Source organism: Kwoniella dejecticola, chromosome 1 (assembly GCF_000512565.2).
Source record: "Kwoniella dejecticola CBS 10117 chromosome 1, complete sequence".
In the NCBI taxonomy this organism is placed as follows: Eukaryota; Fungi; Basidiomycota; class Tremellomycetes; order Tremellales; family Cryptococcaceae; genus Kwoniella; species Kwoniella dejecticola.
The window spans coordinates 1,601,809-1,619,735 of NC_089301.1; the positions used below are offsets into that span (position 1 = coordinate 1,601,809).

The following is a 17,927-nucleotide window of genomic DNA, read 5'->3' on the forward strand; positions in this document are numbered from 1 at the left end:
TCATTGTACTGTACCCTATCTTTCCGAAATCACCATCGTTTCTGCAAGTTTCATGCATCTATGCATGCTGATTGTCATTGTCATTGATACATGCGTGTGACTTACGCTGGTTATGCCGAGCCACCAGTCTCATCCCTGTCTTCTCCGGGACTTCTGGTACTAGGACGTACTTCCGCAGCCGCCAAGCTGAGTATATCCAAGTGATTCAAGGTCTACTCCTGCCCTCCCAGATACAGATTCGAATGCCTATACTTTGGCTGAGGCGAGACTAAGAATTGGTTCTCGATCGGTGTATCGGGACTCAGAGCCAGAGTACGTCCAATGGGTGAATGCGAATATGGGGGTGGACCAGCTGAAAGACCGAAATTCATCCTCATTGGATTGATGGAGGAAGGATAGCCCGGATTGAAATATGACGAAGAAGGGTAGTCCAAGGGAAGAGGTAGCGTGGAGAAGGAGGATGGGGAAGGTGAAGTTCCCAGATGGTGGGAAGGAGGATATAGAGTTTGATAGCCTGGATGAGGATGGTGTTCGTACGGGTTCCCATGATACATTGACTGGGCATGTGCATGTGTATGTGTATGTGGCCCTCCATGCCAGGCTAAGGCATTCGATTGGTTGTGCATTTCGTTCAAGAGTTGCGAAGGTGTAGGACCGGTCAACGATAAGGATGGCGGACCCGCACTGAAGTAATTCGCAAGGGCGGAGGCTTGAGCTTGTTGTTGGCTTGACATTGAGAACTGGGTCTGCGCTGCTGATAGTTGATTATGTGGGTCATTTGTCATATTCCTTGGCCCAATGACAATGCCGTCAGTCATGGTTCCGGCTGGTGAGGTTTGATCTTCTACCTCAGGGCCAGAAGCCGATGTAGACATCGAACTTCGTCTCGGGGCTCGTATTATATTTGCGTTGGGAGGCGGACGTTTTCTCTTCTTGCTCGGAGACAATTCCTCAAGCTCAGGGGATGAATGATGAACGACCGTGGCAGAAGAGGTAGATTTGTTGGGTTCCTCCGGCAAAGGTGTAGCGCTGAGCGGTTCTGTATCATTTCCTCGTATATTCTGATGGTACTGATCAGTGTTTGGATATGGAGCGTAGATCGGTTGAGAAGGGAAAGGTAATCTTGCTGGTATTGTAGGTGAATCTGAGGAATTGGAAGATAAAGAAGTCAGGGGTGATCCGGTTCCAGAAGCACGGTCGCGATCCCGTTCATTATCGGACCAATCTCCAACTGTGTCTCCGTCCGAATCTACTTCTTTCACCTTTTCTCGATCTACCGGTGGTCGGGCATTCGTCGTGTCCGCTTGTGGAGGTTTAGGGATCTTCAACTTGATGACCAATTTACCATCCTTTACAGGTCCAGCTTTTATGACTGACGGTTGACCACCATCACCTCCGGTAACGATCTTCTTCGGTCTTCCCCTCTTCGCTTTCGGTTTCTCCGCACCATCGGCCACTGCATCGCTGGACTGTTCAGCTGCATTTGTGGCCTCGTGCACTTTCCTCTTCCTCGCTTTCAGCTTCTTAGGCTTCTCCACCACAATCCTCTCTGCAATGTCTTCTTCTATTTCAGAAGGCAGATCAGGCGATATGACATCCTTGTCGAAATCGACTATTCTGACCAAATCGAAGGGAGCACGAGATATATCCTTGACTGCTTTTTCTAGCCATGTCTGGACGTCCATTTCTCGTTGGCTCGCAGCACCCATCGAATATTTGAGGGATTTTCGTAGGATTTTCCCTTTGTTGTCGCCTAGCAGATGAGCTAGGTTTTTCTTCCGTATGCAGTTGGAGCAATTACAGCAATCTTTGCAAAGAGGGCAGATGAATGATCGGGATTCTTCGTCAAAGTCGAAGTAATTGTATCTGATAAATCGACCTGTCAGCTACTTGAATCGGAACATGGGTAAAGATCGGTTCAAAGGATGAAGCACTTTATGGGCATAAAGGGATGAAAGGTGGTGCATGAGATGTCTTCCTTTGTACTCAGCAATATGAAACCAGCATAACGCATGATAAAGACGCTAACAACGTCGGAAAAGACGGTGACAGGGGTGTAGAGGGTGTCAAACTCACCGTTTGCAGCAAGTCTCGCAGAAATTTGCCCTGCAGAGCGGATTGACGTTCCTGCATTTCATCTTGGGCTTGTCTGACTTTCTTCGACATTGATGGCACGCTTCCCCAGGGATGAGCTGGCGTTATCGATAATATCAGTCAAGTGCCGCATGGACATCAGACGCAGAGGTGACTTACAGAATAAGCAGATACGCCTTCCGGCAGAACCGTCTCAACGGGTCTAGCGTCCATTTCTACCAATTCTCCTCTCTGTCGCATCTCACGTCGTAATTCCTTTTCTAAGCCTCTCCATCTTCTCCATCTGAAGTCTTTCGTGACACCTCCAAGCTCCTCTTCTTCGCCTTCTGGTACGCTCTCTCCACCTTTGCCAAAACCGAACTTCCACCTTCGAGCTTCGCCTATTGACCAGCGAGAACAATCTGTGTACTCCCCATCCAAGATTTTCTTCTTCAATTTCCGATCGCTGGGCATTTCTAAACAGGCCATGGTCTGCGTCTGCCCTTCTGGTGGTAGAGATATGATGTAACCTGATCGATCCAGTATAGGTATATCCGCCCGCTTCTTTCGTGTTGTGCTGGAACCTGGTTGCCCATCTGCCCCGGTGGGCGGCGGTGATTTACCATTTCGAACTTTGGATGACGATGATCCTCCGATACCCAGGTTGGATCCGGAGCCTTCTATCCCGAGACCAGCCAAGATGAGTTGGTTCTCCCGGATTCGACGCTGGCGTTCGGCTTCGTCTGGTATATGAAAAGCAATTTGAACCCACATGACGTGAGATTAGCAACCCCGATGAAGACCCGACAGAGCGAGAACAGAGTCCAAACAGAAAGAGAGATGGACAGAAAGGAAGTGAACATGAGAGTGAAGACTTACAATTCTCTTCATCTTCGTCCTCATCTTCAGAGTCCGATTCGTGCCTATCATTCCTTTCAATATCTGTTTCATCTCCCTCCTGGTCTGACCCTCCTTCGGAATGTAAATTGGGCTCCAGGTCAAAGACCACCTCCTTTGCCTTGCCTTTACCTTTTCTGCTGCTAAACATAGGACTCCTGCCTTGATTGCTTACAAGAGATTCGACGGGCAAGGAATCGGTGATTGAAGTCTGCGATCCGCTGGATCAAGCTTGTGGAGGCTCGGTCTCTCCAGCTGAGGGGATTGACTTCGGCGCGTTAAGGGAGGGCATCGTGTGATTTGAGCATTGCCCCTATCTGTAAGATCCAGTCTGTTGCAGTCGGTGTTGAGTCTGTGGTGAAGACCTCTCGCTCAAGAATGATCTTTAGGTTTCGCTGTTCATATATCGGTAAGATAGATCATGGACACAGTACACGATGAACACCAGCAGAGAATTACAACAACAATCATAACGTGGCTTTACGTAACACTCGGTATATGACCTCCACTCGAGACGACCAGCTACAAAACACGAGTCCGTGCAGAGGAAAACATATGTAGAGTACCGTCAAATCAATCAAAGCATTGATAGATGCAACATCTCCCATCACTCTCTGTAGTCGAGCCATCGGAATATTATCGACAACATTGTGGCTGAGCAGTGAGTGAGCTGTATTAGGCTACGATCATTGGCTATCGACCCTTGTGCAACATCATGATCAACACCCTATGGATTCCTTCTGCGACACACAAAGAGACTACGCCTCAGGCTGAGCTGGGCGCCCAAGATATGCCGCCTTCTTCCAGATCGTCTAGGAATGACACACCAGTGACGCCTTCCGAACCCAGTTGCAGGGCAGTGTTGACGCCTAACAAGGTGAATCAACCTTTTCAGAGACCCATCAAAATCGAAAGCTACACCCCTGTTCCGAAGGCACCACCTCAGAGCCTGCTCTCACCAGCGATCCTTACGGTCGAGGAAAGGCCACTTACTGTCTCAAAAGAAGGCGTAGCTCATCCAAGCTCCGAGTATACGGGAAGGACCAGTGTCTCTTTGGGCAAGAGGAAAGCGGAATCAGAGATCCCCGAAGAGCTTCCTGATTCCCAGTCTCACTTGGGGGGCGTAAATAGCATGGACATCAAGAGGGAAAGAGAGGTCTCTGTATCTTCCTCGAACGACATCAAGCCCAAAGTACCTATACCCATCTTACCGCTGCCTCTGCCCTCGAAGCGATTCAAGAAGAAACCCACCGCCAAAGCGTTACTCATTCCCGTCGAGCAATTACCCGTCTTTGCCTTACCGCCTATGCCGCCTATCGAGGACCCCGAGCTGCTCGCGCAAGTGTTCACTCACCAGAGTCTGTTCGAGAGGCAGAAGGGCCGATTCGAAGATCCGCTCGATAACCCCTCAAAACATTACGAGAAGCTCGAGCATGTCGGCGATAGTATTCTCGGGATGGTAGTCACTACCTGGTTGCATGAAACCCGACCCAATCTGACTATCGGTACAGCTACAGTAAGTCAACTACTTGCATCCTCTTAGGTGAGGCAATGGCAAGTACGTCCACCAATGACTGAGCTTATCTTATCTTATGGATGGATTACCAGAAACTCAAAGCCCATTTAGTATCCAACGCAACCTTATCGCACATTTCCGGATTGTACAACCTCCCTCAACGCCTCAAAGGTCATCCCGAGCTACTTCCCGTTCTTCGCGCTCAAACAGACGTTCGTGCAGCTTTAGTAGAAGCCTATATCGCAGGTCTGTATTTCTCTTATCCCCCCGAAAAAAGGTTGGACGAGGGTATCAAGCAGATCGATCAGTGGTTAAGAGAGATGTACGAGCCGTTGTACGATTTCTTCTATAATTACATGAAGAAAGAATACGAACAACATTACCTCACAATCGGCTCGACTTTGGACGGGCGAGTGATCAGTATGGAGAATCAGGAAGAGCTGAATAAGATCGATGAAAAAGCTATGGGGATGGCTAATCTCGTATCGATGTTCTGTGCGAATCAGGAGAGGGATTTATACTGGCAAGAAGAAAAGGTACAGACCAATCAAGGTCTGCTGTGGAAGATCAAATGTCTAGTCGATGGGATCGAGCTTGCAGAATCGATTAGGCCGTTTAAGAAGCAGGCGAGGAATGCAGCTGGGTGGGAAGCGGCTAAGAAGTTGGGATTGACTGTAAGTTGCCATGTAACAGCTATAGGTTGTGTCTCTTTGTTCTACGCCAAGATACAACAGCTGATGCGACTTTTGTCGATCTTGTCCTAGGGCGAGACTTGAGAGAGAGAGAAAGCGAGATATCACCGAACAGTTTAATTCAGCACCAGCAACAATGAAGCATTGACGAGTAACCCCACATTATCCCAGTATATCTGTATCGTATTTTGAGCGAGACATCATGTTCCCGTCGTCATCATATTATTGTGTATGTATGTATTCATGTATACTAGTATTATGCATGAATTCCGTGACCATTCATCCCGACCGATTACCATATATCGAGTATATATAACACAAGAGATCATGACATAGTTACAACACGACATGCTGAGCATGGTTCTTCCTGCTCTACCAATCTCCTGAAGTACAAGACCGTAAGCATCTTACTTAGACGCGTACAAATTAGACGAAATGATCCTCATCCCGCTTTCACTACCATCGAGACCTTCAAGTCAACTTAGGTCTGCTGATCCCACCAACCTGAACTTAAGTCTGAACCTATCCCAACCTATTAAGCTGTCTCTTCGCTTTACCCAATTTTCTACCCGTCTTGTCAACCCCACTCTCAATCTCATCTAAGATCTCATTCTGTTCTCCTATTTCCTGATGTATCTCCTCACCCATCTGTTTCTGCCTTTGCAACACCCTCGAAAGTTCTTTCAACTGATCGTCCTGATCCTCCATCTTGGTCGCTTGCAATTGCATTAAGCCCCTATCGTCTAACGGCCTAGTCTCGGCTGTCTCTTGAGGAGGTTGAGGTGATTTGGCTCCGAACACCCTTCCTACTCCTACGCCTCCATTATTGCTTGGGAATCCACCTGGAATCGAATTCATGGATCCTCCAGCAGTCGTATTCGAGGAATTACTAAATCCACTTCCATGATTCGATGCCTCCGAGGCTGATGCTCTTGAAAATCCGGACGAAGTCAAATTAGTCCTAACTCCAACTTCTGCCATCTTGCCTAAACTGTTTTTCTCCACTCTCAACTGATCAATCATCTCTTCCCTCCTCTTCTTCTCTCCCTCCCCCAGCGCTAAGCCGCCCAACGCATTCTCCAAGATATCTATACGAGACGATAAATCTTTCAGGATCTTCTTAGCTTCGATAGAGGATGATCTGGACCCGACGGAATCGCCCATCCCTGCCAAGGCGTCTCTCTTGAGTAACGCCGACCGAGCTGAGCGCAATAGGGTCTGAAGGGAGGAGTGCTCGATCAACCATGATTGCGAGGTGTATTTCGTCGTCGTCATCGTCGTCGTCGAGGTCGAGCTAGAAGAGGATGGGCCGTGGTTACTCAGATTGGAATGAGAGGGTACGGAGAGGAAATCTTTGAATCCGTATGCATCGCGCCATGAGGAGTCTTTCGAAGTTAGGATCAAGGATAGGTATTGTTCCAGTACGATGCGTCGTTCATGTATCAGCTATGTCATTAGTCAATCGAGTCAGCTTGATATTTGGAGTCCCGGATTTCGAGTGAATGTAAATCCAATTTGCGAGCTAGGTGCGAGTATGATGATAGTCATGAAATCGAAAGGGAAAGTAGGATGAGTCGATTGGATCTGATCTGATCTGATTTGTCCTGTTACACACCTTCTCATCCCCAACGCCCTTTATCAGACTCCAGCTCTTAGCAGGCAGATGTCCTGGCGGATCTTTGCCGACTGTAGACTTCAACTCGGCGTTCAAGGCGATGAAATCTGAGAATCGCCGACTGACAGTCCACGCACGTATGGGCGTCGATACTGTGCGATGTACGATCGTACGATCAGTCCCATCATTAGCGCCAACGTCAATGCCAATGTCAATGTCATTTGGGACGATGAGAATAGAGGTTGATTGACTCACTTTGAATCACATATACTACATGCGATTTCGGCGTGTCTACCACCTCTGTCGATATGATCTTTATACTTTGTATGTCCGACATCGCATCGCCCTCCCTGCTAGACCGAGATGCCTGTCTGGCTGAATCCTAAAATATCGCTGTGTGATGATCCAATAGCTAGAGTACAACTACGCCGCGAATTCCCGTTCAGATCTGGTCGTCAAGCCGAAATTGATCGTTGCTCTTGCTTGCCAATTGGAGTGGAGGAGAAAGCAAAGCAGCAGCGGTCTGCCTGTAACTCAGTTGTATGCTTGATCTATACTGCTCTATGATGACAACAACGGAAATGAGTTGTTGGACGATTTGGATTCGGACTAAATGCAACAAGCAGCACCCCAGCGGTGCTTAAATGTATAAATGGTGGTCCAACCGTCCAAACGTCATCGGTCGATCCCGAAAAATGTAAATTAAATAGATAAATGGACCTCAAATCGTTATTTTGACCATCCGACTTGGTTTTGCATTCAACGATCATGAGCTGGTTATTATCAACCCCAAGTCGGTTAGATGCAACTGACGAGCATAGGATAATATGTACATCTCAACAGGAACCGCCGTACCATGCAGTATAAAATATGCTATGACAAGTCCACTTATCCACGAGCACCTTCCCATGCTATCTAGAGCTACAAAATCTCATCCTCTTCAACTATTCCAGTCTCGTCCGATCAACCTGAGACTTTAACACCCTCCACTCCATTAACGACTTGCTCCACACCGCCGTCTTCCTCCTCAATACGTTGGTTGTCATCATACCCATCCGGTCGAGTATCGTCTTCCCTCTGCCAGAGCATGAATAGTTTCAGCACTGACTCTGATCAGAAGGGGTATGAAAACGGAAAGACTCACGTATCGAGCCAACATCCTACTGATATCCCAATCTTCCTCGCCCTCATCTTCGTCCTCATACAGCTCTCCACCAAATTCGAACATGTCTTTTCCTGTCATACCCGTCATCTTGCCCGCCGCACGTTGAGTGGCTTTAGCTTTCTCCGCTGCCTCTTGCTCAGCTTGTTTCTTCTCTACACGTGTCTTCTTCCAGTGAGCGAAAGATTCAGGTGTGACCGGTGTAAGAGGTGCTTTGAGTTTATGTCGCTGAAAAAGCAAAAAATCACAGACAGTATCAGCTGAGGGCTTCCCTCGAAGCTGGCTATGCAGATACAGATGATCGCTTGACCTACCTCGACTTCCAAGAACTCCTCTATCGATATCTTGTCCTTCTTAGCTGCTTCCGCCGCTGCCTTTTTCTCTGACTTCAACACGAATCCAGGCGGTAATGCATGTCGGTACATGCACTTGTCTCCTCCATTTGGCTACACCGTAAAGATCATCAGCTTGGAATGTCAAAACAAGGTCTCTTGCCGGGACCATGGAGCTGAACGTACACATTCCCAACTGCGCATAGATTCGGTCAGCTCGAACCCGAAACCAGAACGCTAAAAGGAAAAAGTCCGGGAAGTTCAAACTCACAACCAACCGTATTTCTTGTCTTCTATAGCTTGTATGAAGTATTTGCAGACGATCTATGGAAATGCGCGAACGGGAGTCAGTTCGAAGCCTGATCCTCCTCTTGATGTCCTCATAATCTCAACGTATACTCACATCCGTAGCATTTGTCTGTTTGACCGAATTTTGCGTCACGACATTTCGCAGCTTCTCCTCGTCCCAAGTATCCATAGTATCTGCGTTCTTCTGTGCTCGAGCATCCTCGTATATATTGAGTTTCTCCACCTTTCGTCCAACATTCAGGTCATGCGAGAATTTACATTTGTTTCCTATTGGCTATTGTGTCAGCTGGACGTCCGTTTCACAGCGTTTCGCGGGGAGAACAGCTGACCTTTCTCACAATGACCGTTTTTGAAGTATACACAGAGCACCTAGGTGAACAGTATAACATATTGAGCTGGCATACTTGTAGAAATGGATATGACCAATTAGCTTACTGTTTTTGGATCTATCATACAGCATCATGTCAGCTCAGACTCTGACTCCGATAGAGTACGTGACGGCTAGCTGACTCACCTGTTCCAAATGGCACTTTCTGTACTTGAGCATGGCCGAACAGCTCAGCTTCCATTTTCTTCTTCGCTAATGCTACTGCCTTAGCTTCATCCTTCTTCTGCTTCTCCGCTTCTTTCGCTTTCTGTGTTACCGTCACCCGAAAAGTAGACATCAGCATTGGACTACCTACCGACTGATCATGGATTCGACTATGATGTTGTGTTGATACTCACATCGGCTTTTGATTTTCCTGCGTTGGCTTGCTGTTGTTGAATCGTCGCTATTTGCTTTTGCACCTTCGAAGACTTGTTCTTGTTCTTCATACCAAAGGTCTGATAGATCATCCCGCAATCAGAATCAGCTAAATCTCTCTTGCTTACATCTTCAAGCGATCTGGAGATGATGGAGAGTAAGATCTCCCAAGTAGGCTCCGACAACTGAACTGACCTTGTCATCTTTCGGTGCTTTACTCTTGGGCGGCATCTTGTGGATCTATCTATCTCTGGTGTATGCGCCGAGCGAGAAGAGTCCTGTCCAGTCGTGTCTTGTCTATGAGGATATATCGAGATCGGGATTTCGCCTGCCTATGGTGATCTTGACAAGCTATTTTCAGTCTTTAGTGCGATTCATATGTAGTTGAATAGCACAAGCACAGAAAGGAGCATAATCTATAATCTTCAATCGTGAATCGTCACTTTCTCCAAAAAAGGCTCAAGCGGCGATTACCAGGGAGGAATCAGGCTCTTTCCCCACATTTTCACTTTCTGCAACAAAATCAGGCTGACACGGACCATGTGCATGTTGGAGACAGGCACGTGGATCTGAACATTACATGAACGCGACTTGCCTTTTCCTTCTGCTTGCCATCAAATACTTGTTAGTTGACTAATCTCATCACTTTCTAATCTGTGTATTCGTATTGTCCCCATCAAATCACATATGCAATTTCCTCTTTCCCTCGTATCTCATGTTTTCTTCAAAAGCACATAGGTTGACGTTCGGACTGCCCCCTTCGTTTCTTACTGATTCTCCTCGTACTGATACTCACGAATACAATGGCGCCAAAGAAGGAAGTCAAGGAGAAACAAGTCAAGGGAGATGAAGGTGAGCTGCACTCCCGGAGAAGCACTGAATAACTGACTATACTACCTTGACACAGCTGAAGAGGTGAGTTGTTGCGTAAGGAGACGCTTTGCGAGAGATTAACAGCTCATTCATGATACTTACAGATGGTACTCAGCTATATGAAAGAAGTGAGCTAATAGCTGAGTGACTGTGAAGACGTGAGATCATAGCTTACATCTCCTGCTGTCACAGACCAATCGCCCTTTCGCAAATGGTAAGTATCATCTCCTTGCCTTGACTCAATGATCCTATCCATAGTCGCCGCTCACGCAAAAGATCATCCCCACTCGTCGATATAGCCGATGTATCTGCAAATCTCAAGAATAAAGTACCCAAAGCTGCTGCTGTTAAAGTACTTGCTACGCTTGCAGGTGAGCTGATCTAAGCTAAGCGCAAATCATTATCGATCATCTTCCTTCTCTCGCTTTTATACTTGTACTCATACCGGTCCAAAGGTGACAGCAGCTGACATTGCTCTTGATATTCAGAGAAAGGTCAACTATCCGTAAAACCGTATGGGAAACAACTTATATACCTGTATAATCAGGTTAGCTGTCTTGCGCATGACTGCACATCAACAGCTGATCGCATCCGTCACAACCACAAAAAGTCCCTTCTCGACGTGCTCGATCCCGGAGACCTCGCTTCTCTCGATAAGGAGATCAAGGGTACCAAAGATGAACTGGAAGAGAAGAGGAAAGAGCTCAAGATTTTGCAAACAAGTGAGGACAGCGAATCCGACCATGGCTATGTTGATTTCCATTGATACTTGCGATTCACCTTAGCTCTGTCGAGTAAAGAAGCTTTACCTAAAACGAAAGATCTCGCTAAGGAAATCGAGCGTGTCCAAGCTGACGTGAGCAAACCAAACTCGTTGACCTTTGCCCAGACGACGTATCCCGCCTGACTGTGGCTTCTCCTGTACTCGCCGTCGCCTGAGTAGTGCTGATGATCCGGGCAGAACGACATTACCCTGAAAGCTCTCGCGCTTTTCCGTTCTACGTCAGATGGCGAAGCTGCCATCAACCCTTTATCTGCCGAAGAGACGAAGCAGATCGATAAAGATTTCAACAAGTGGAGGAAAGAATGGACTGACAGAAGGAAGATATACAAGGAGTATGCCACACCTCTCTGCGAAGTCACTTGAAATCGGAGAGCGAGGGTTGCTGACGTATGATACAGATTGCTCGGCATGCTCACTGATGGCGGACAAATCGATCATGTGCCTGCCTTCGAAGAGCAATTGGACATTAGCCACGATGACGATGAAGCTGTAGATGTCGAAAAGGGGGAGTTTGTAGCTTTCCCAACTCCAGTCAGACAGATCATCAAAAGACCTGTGGCAGCTACGAAGACGACCAACGGGGATACGAGCGGAAGCACTGACGAAGGGGGGAAGAAGAAGAAAGCCAAGAAGGCTTAAACCCTATAGCCGTGACATTGTGACACCGGAAAGCCGGAGAACGATTTTCCGAAGGAGTGGGGTTTATTGCGTATTACTTGAAATTGATTCGATGACTTCATATATGTCTATGGTATCAAGTCCGCTCGTTGTAGTTAAATTAGTTGGTCCCGTACACGTGCTACTTTAGCCATGAATGTCGAATCCTCATGTATGTAGAATTAATTCTCTGTGCTTACTCAGAGCATGTCCAGGAATAGAACGGAATCGCATTGGACTAGGGCCATGCGATTATCAATTCGTGTAGTGTTGGTGTTCCCAACGGATCCATGATTTCTCGCTGATTACAAATGGATGAGTTCGGTGATGACCGAGCCTTTTTTAGTGGGATTACCAATCCGCCCGAAAGGATGGTTGACGACCCTGAAAAGATGATGTGATAGCTGGTAATTTACTAATTTCCGACGGGTCAGATAACTAGTTGATCATCTTTCCCCCTTAGCCCTTAGCAGTATCATAAGATGAGCAATCTGGCGGAGCGAGGTGCGGACGGCAAGAGAAAGCTATAAATAGCGGTAGCGGGCTTGTTGAGGATGTACCGACTATCTTCTTTCCCCTTCATACAATTACATATAGTATACAAGCGTATAAACGAACAAACGTACAAACGAACAAGCGAACGACAACCTCAATAATCAGGTAGCCAATATCACTTTCATCAGCCTACTCAAGCTCACCTTCAAAGTACTATTCATCATTTACTTACTCACCCGATCGGTCAAGTTCATCGCTCAAAGAGCTTCAATCACTACCACATCCCCTGTCAGACCTAGACCTTTAGTCGCTGGTATATATTACCCTTTCGCCCGTTCAATCAATACGAGTTCCGCAAGAATGTCCGAGGTCAAATCTAAATCAGCTGCTTTCTTCGAAGCTATCGAGGTGAGTTTGGATGCCTACACTTGCATACACAGCATTGTAGTCGTACTCGAGTATACATCTCAACATCCTACATACACGTCCAGAGAAGCAAAAGCAAACGTCCACGCTACCACTGTATATTACTTGCACTTGTACCCGTAATTATAGCTGACCTAAACCTCGCCGTTCGCTCCACTTAGAACCGACGATCATACTACAACCTAACCAAAGAATCCCCCTTGAGCAACGACCAGCTCAAAGAGATCGTCCAGAAAGCAGTCAAATTCGCGCCGACCTCTTTCAACGGGCAACAATCCCGAGCGGTCTTAGTTACGGGAAAGAAACATGAAGAGCTCTGGGATACTGTTTTGGAGGCTTATAAACCTACCCTAGGTGGGAATAGTGAGTCTGAGTCTGAGTCTGAGTCGGAGTCGGAGTCCCAGTCGACCGCAACCATAGACCGTTAGACAATCCAGCCTGGAATTCCATCTGAGCTAGTAAGTAGGACGTCGATGCTGACTGCAATCCGATATGCTTTCGCAGAGGAGCAAGAAGCGTTCTGGACAGATAAGATTGCGACCCAGTACAAAGCGGGCTACGGCTCCGTCATCTTCTTCGAAGATCAAGATGTCATCAATGCCTTTGCTGGTAAGATGCCTTTCTTATCCCAGGTGAGTTTGGTTTCTCATGGTACACATCGTACACTGCATTCTCGATTGACCTATCACACTTGACTGGGATCGTATCATTCCCTTGTCATGTCATCTACCCCCTTTTAAGGCTGAGACTGACTGGAACTGAGCTGATGTTCATTGTTTCTTGGTCGGCCTAGCACTTCCCCATCTGGTCCGAGAACTCCGCTGGGATTCTACAATATATCGTATGGACAGCCTTGGAAGCTGAGGGCTATGGCGCTTCCTTACAGGTAAGCCCTCTCCTTTCTCACACAGCTAGTCCAAGTGAACCCGAAATCATTGTGAAGACTGATCCTTGATTACGGTTTGCGTTAACAGCACTTCGGTGGATTCGTCCCTCAAGTACAGACCGACGTCAACAAGTTACTTGATCTTTCCCCTCAATGGAAAAACACGGCGATCTTGCCCTTCGGTGTACCCTCCGGACCTCCTGGACAGCCTGGAAAGGGAGAGAAGACCTTTGAGCCTCTTGAGAACAGGACCAAGTTTTTCTTTGACTAGGTCCAATGCCATGTCCTCGTCAATAACTGCAGTGAAAGGAGAATCATGGATCGCTGGAAATTCCATGTGAGATTGGGAATGATGTGATATGATGATCGGTATAGAGTAGATAGAGATAGAAGTACAATAGACCTTGATGCAAGGCAATGAATCAGAGCGAAAGCGAAATACATGTTTAGCATTTCGGGGTGTGCCGTGAGCGTGAACAAGGACGATTTGAGCGCTCAAAAGTATTTTCAGGAGATTGATCCATGCGTTGTGATACTTCATCTACACTACCTTACCTTACCCGACAGCCACCTCTAGATCACACCAGCTTCCTTCATCTTGCTGACCAGCTCGTCGACGGATTCGACCTGGATTGTCCATATCACGATCAGTAACTGCCTCATCCCACTTGCGGGCTATGTTCTGGGTTGGACCGTAGATCTGAACTCACCTTGCCACCGCCCTGTCTCTTGGGGGGTTCAGATACGGAGATAGTTTCTAATCGAGGCGTCTACGATAGTCATCGATCATCAGCAACAGCCAAGGTGTATCGATTGCCGAAGAGGAGGAGAAACGGTGACTGACCAAATCCAGACCCAGATCTTCCGGTTTGATGGTCTCGATCTTCTTCTTTTTAGCTTTCATGATATTTGGCTAGCATCCCGATTGCATGTCAGCTGTTTTTATCCAGGTGAAGCATGTGGACTACGTGAGAAGACAAGCTGACCAGAGAAGCATATCGGGGTTCTGCATCACAATACACGAGATCAACAATCAGCAAGGGTTCTTTTTCGTTTCGATCACACGGACGGGGTAGGGGCAGAACAGGAAAGATCACAATAACACTCACCGTTCAATCTCAAATCAGTAGTCACAATAACAGGCAACTTGCTCGAGATCTGTTCCAGCCCTCCATCGATTTCTCTTGTAATATCGACCTGACCGCCTTCTTTCAATTCCAACTTCGAAGCGAAACTACCCTGAGACCATCCCAGCTTTCCAGCCAAGATCCCACCTGTTGATCCACTATCGTCGTCGATAGCCTGTTTGCCCATAATCACCAGATCGATCTTCTTGTCCTCGATCACCTTTTTCAGGGCACTCGCTACGGCAATAGGTTCCACGATGGCGTTCTCAGGAGTGACGACGTGTATGCCTGCATCAGCACCCATAGCTAGAGCGGTACGGATGGTGTCGACGGCTTTAGCGGGACCAATGGAGATTGCGGTGATGGAGTCCACGGCTACGGATTTCTTCTCTCGGAGTCGGATGGCTTCCTCGACGGCTATCGAGTGTCGAGGCGGCATCAGCATGATTTCATTGTGGACTTTGACTCCGTATTGAAGGAGCGACATCATTGGTAGTGGGACATGTATAGTGTTAGGTGTTGCAGCCAATGAGCAGTGAACCTACCAATCTCGTCAAAGGGGTTCTATCAGAGGAAGCCCGTCAGCTTCTTGACCTTGGAATGATTTTCCCTTGCCCGGAAGCTGACTCACCATAGAATGCTTGACATTGGTATCGACCCCTTTCCCATCAGAAGCGACTCTGATCTTACTACACAATCAACCGATTTCAAATTAGCTTTTCTTTCACACCGGCCGACTTGAATAAATGCTGCGGTTGACATACACTGCATAGTCGATCGACCTTTTCACAGGTACGAGGATGTTGACTAGTCGTGGTAGAGTGGGTCTCATCGTCTTTACTTGCAATCGTCGATGAAGAGGGTCAATAGAACGTGAGAATGAAGGATGAAGAATCTTTCAGTCTTGACAAGCGCTGTTGTTTCGTTTTGAATCGGCTGGGTCTTGCATGATATTCGGCTTTTCCCATCTCTGCCTAGCCGAATCAAACGGATCCGCACCTGACTTGAAAGACCATTACGTAATCTCATATGTTACGCGTCATGATGTCGGATTGAGGGGTGAAATGATGACAACAACAGTAGGCCATTAGATCACCAAGATACGATAACCTATCCGCCTTTCTCTCTCTCTCTCTCGGACAGCCGCAATCATCTGATATTTGGCACAAACATCCTTCAGACGACCAGTTGATATTCTGCGAGTGGTCAACGTTGGAGAAGCTTAATCAACAATGACCAGAACATCGCATCATCCGCATCCTACACCCTCGTTCCCCGTATATTGCCTAGATTGGGCAGATGATGAGACGTTGATACTTGGTGGAGGAGGTGGGGCAAGTAGGAGTGGAATCAAGAACAAGCTGGTCAGTCTTCTCAACCGTGCCGGAGGCCGAATTCAGCTAATTGAGTCATACATACGAATCACGTAGAAAGTATGCAAAGTTTCTAAGGACGGTAAATCAGTCAACTACCTATCAGAGTTCACACTGTCAAGCGAAGAAGATGCTCCAATGACATTGGCGATAGATAAAGCTGTATGTTTCTCCCCCTCAGCTTGGGAAGCCGCACGCAAAGGAAAGGTGAAGCAAGCTGATGGGAATTCTGTGTGATCATAGGGTAAACAATTGATAACCGGTGTCAATGCTTCTTCGTCAATCGTGAAAGAGGGCAATAACCAGCATTGTAGGGTGTACAAGTACTCTGATGAAAGGTGTGTAGACTAGCTAGGTTCAGGTGCCCAATTAGTGCCGTCACTGATTGCAGGCGGACCATAGTGTCGACTTCGTCAATGGTCAGAAGACGATACAAGCTGAATGGTCTGATGATTATCCTTACCAAGTGAGCTCCTTGTTCTGGTTGATAGCATCGACAACTGCTCATGTTGTCATTCTCATCGCCATGTTCGCCCGCAGAAATTCACCTCATTATCGCCTTCAAGCAAGTTACTGGCCATCGGAACAACGGATGATAAAGTGACTTTACTCAGCTATCCTTCGCTGGATATAGTTGTACCTACCTTTGGAGTAGATGACGAATTAGTAGACCTAGATTGGGGCGGTGAGAATGGAGATCTCGTATGTGTAGTCCCAACGTCTCTTTTCTTTTCTTGACTTCATTGCGTGTGAGCTGATTGGGGGTCTTCATCTACAGTTAATAGTAACCACTACAAAGTCGATGTCGATATATCAGATCAAATCGGAAACCGGTGTAAAGTTGGAATTGAAACAAACTATCTTTACTCCAAGTTTAGATATCTCGCCTGTATCATTCAGATCTGCCAAGTCAGTTGATTCCTAATCTAATTTCTCCCACAAAACAAAGGATGACAACTTATAACGTATGCTTCGCCGTTCCAGGTTCTCCCGCAATTCCTCTACACCACTGACGATCCACGCCGTCCTCAACGCCACGCGCGCAACCAAGAAAGGCGCACCTCGAAAATCATTCGTGGTGTCGTTCGGGCTGATTGCGTCGCCCTCGAAATCGCCTCTGACCGAGGAAGAGCTCAAAACCCTAGCTAAGCAGGAGAAGGAGGAAGAGAAGGGCGATGACCTCGGGAAATGGGATGTGATTTCCAGGAGGGAAGTAGGGACTAAGCCTGTCACAGTGTTCGATGTTAGGTGAGTGTCCTGCGTTACGCCTCGGTACAATGTTGGCAGATGCATACAGAGGGCATTTGCTGATGATCGGCTGAACGCTGGTTTGGTTACTACTCGCAGTGAGGATGGGAAATTACTGGCGTATGGATGTTCGGATTTGTCCATTGGTATATTAGACTCCAAAACATTAGCAGTGAGTCCAGTTCCAAATTGGTATTCGTTGACTTGCATATTATGAGACTACTTGACTATTTTTCCGACAATTGTCTGACTCTTCTACGTAACGCAGCCCTTACTCAAAATCCTCCACGCACATTCTTTCCCACCTACAGCCCTCAAATTCAACTCGTCCGCATCACTGCTCGTATCGGCAAGTGCAGATAACACGATACGAGTCATCGTTGTACCCGCCTCTTTCGGAGGAAGTGAGTCTTTTTGTCTCTTTCTCTCTTTCTCTCTTTTTCTATTTCAGCCTTCCCCTCTTTCTCACCAATACACGTACATCTTGTCAATAGATCTGGCGGCAAGATCATTGCTAATCTGATTAATCATTTGGCTTTGGCCTGGATAGTCTCAACAAGCGTGATAGCTGTGTTATTGGCTATTCTGGTCTTGATAATCGCTTTATTCCTCAGACGATGAGCAATGTTCTGGATATCGGTTCTGTAGCTATAATAGACGCGATTTTGTACATGAACCATTCTCTCTCTCAATGATGCAGCTGGCTATCCGAGCTAG

General features: G+C 47.1%; 8 protein-coding genes across 8 annotated transcripts; 4 read left to right on the forward strand and 4 right to left on the reverse strand.

Annotated features, from left to right (window-relative positions):
• Window positions 1-212: 212 nt before the first annotated feature.
• I303_100602 (uncharacterized protein) lies at window positions 213-3,121 on the reverse strand (the record flags this gene model as incomplete). Its single annotated transcript, XM_018403976.1, has 4 exons — window positions 213-1,866; window positions 2,077-2,192; window positions 2,254-2,816; window positions 2,953-3,121. 4 exons carry the CDS (start codon window positions 3,119-3,121, stop codon window positions 213-215), a joined length of 2,502 nt encoding a protein of 833 aa, XP_018266630.1.
• A 564-nt stretch (window positions 3,122-3,685) lies between these two features.
• I303_100603 (uncharacterized protein) lies at window positions 3,686-5,262 on the forward strand (the record flags this gene model as incomplete). The annotated part of the gene is made up of 3 exons (XM_018403977.1): window positions 3,686-4,486; window positions 4,579-5,160; window positions 5,251-5,262. 3 exons carry the CDS (start codon window positions 3,686-3,688, stop codon window positions 5,260-5,262), a joined length of 1,395 nt encoding a protein of 464 aa, XP_018266631.1.
• Window positions 5,263-5,700: 438 nt separating this feature from the next.
• Window positions 5,701-7,130, reverse strand: I303_100604 (uncharacterized protein; the record flags this gene model as incomplete). The annotated part of the gene is made up of 3 exons (XM_018403978.1): window positions 5,701-6,624; window positions 6,794-6,945; window positions 7,049-7,130. 3 exons carry the CDS (start codon window positions 7,128-7,130, stop codon window positions 5,701-5,703), a joined length of 1,158 nt encoding a protein of 385 aa, XP_018266632.1.
• Window positions 7,131-7,756: 626 nt separating this feature from the next.
• Window positions 7,757-9,572, reverse strand: I303_100605 (uncharacterized protein; the record flags this gene model as incomplete). Its single annotated transcript, XM_018403979.1, has 11 exons — window positions 7,757-7,870; window positions 7,938-8,183; window positions 8,270-8,401; window positions 8,474-8,483; window positions 8,559-8,611; window positions 8,691-8,863; window positions 8,926-8,965; window positions 9,032-9,042; window positions 9,111-9,231; window positions 9,323-9,421; window positions 9,537-9,572. The coding sequence occupies 11 exons, from the start codon at window positions 9,570-9,572 to the stop codon at window positions 7,757-7,759; spliced, it is 1,035 nt and encodes a 344-aa protein (XP_018266633.1).
• Window positions 9,573-10,144: 572 nt separating this feature from the next.
• Window positions 10,145-11,637, forward strand: I303_100606 (uncharacterized protein; the record flags this gene model as incomplete). Its single annotated transcript, XM_018403980.1, has 10 exons — window positions 10,145-10,193; window positions 10,249-10,256; window positions 10,319-10,342; window positions 10,407-10,428; window positions 10,514-10,585; window positions 10,703-10,761; window positions 10,825-10,936; window positions 11,000-11,070; window positions 11,176-11,330; window positions 11,397-11,637. 10 exons carry the CDS (start codon window positions 10,145-10,147, stop codon window positions 11,635-11,637), a joined length of 813 nt encoding a protein of 270 aa, XP_018266634.1.
• Window positions 11,638-12,510: 873 nt separating this feature from the next.
• I303_100607 (uncharacterized protein) lies at window positions 12,511-13,733 on the forward strand (the record flags this gene model as incomplete). The annotated part of the gene is made up of 5 exons (XM_018403981.1): window positions 12,511-12,558; window positions 12,738-12,939; window positions 13,081-13,208; window positions 13,370-13,462; window positions 13,551-13,733. The coding sequence occupies 5 exons, from the start codon at window positions 12,511-12,513 to the stop codon at window positions 13,731-13,733; spliced, it is 654 nt and encodes a 217-aa protein (XP_018266635.1).
• Window positions 13,734-14,035: 302 nt separating this feature from the next.
• Window positions 14,036-15,421, reverse strand: I303_100608 (uncharacterized protein; the record flags this gene model as incomplete). The annotated part of the gene is made up of 8 exons (XM_018403982.2): window positions 14,036-14,089; window positions 14,173-14,232; window positions 14,307-14,375; window positions 14,449-14,468; window positions 14,572-15,006; window positions 15,135-15,153; window positions 15,221-15,278; window positions 15,354-15,421. 8 exons carry the CDS (start codon window positions 15,419-15,421, stop codon window positions 14,036-14,038), a joined length of 783 nt encoding a protein of 260 aa, XP_018266636.2.
• Window positions 15,422-15,821: 400 nt separating this feature from the next.
• Window positions 15,822-17,831, forward strand: I303_100609 (uncharacterized protein; the record flags this gene model as incomplete). The annotated part of the gene is made up of 10 exons (XM_018403983.1): window positions 15,822-15,953; window positions 16,020-16,124; window positions 16,206-16,300; window positions 16,365-16,428; window positions 16,503-16,664; window positions 16,741-16,871; window positions 16,947-17,210; window positions 17,310-17,382; window positions 17,479-17,614; window positions 17,761-17,831. 10 exons carry the CDS (start codon window positions 15,822-15,824, stop codon window positions 17,829-17,831), a joined length of 1,233 nt encoding a protein of 410 aa, XP_018266637.1.
• Between the last annotated feature and the right edge of the window lie 96 nt (window positions 17,832-17,927).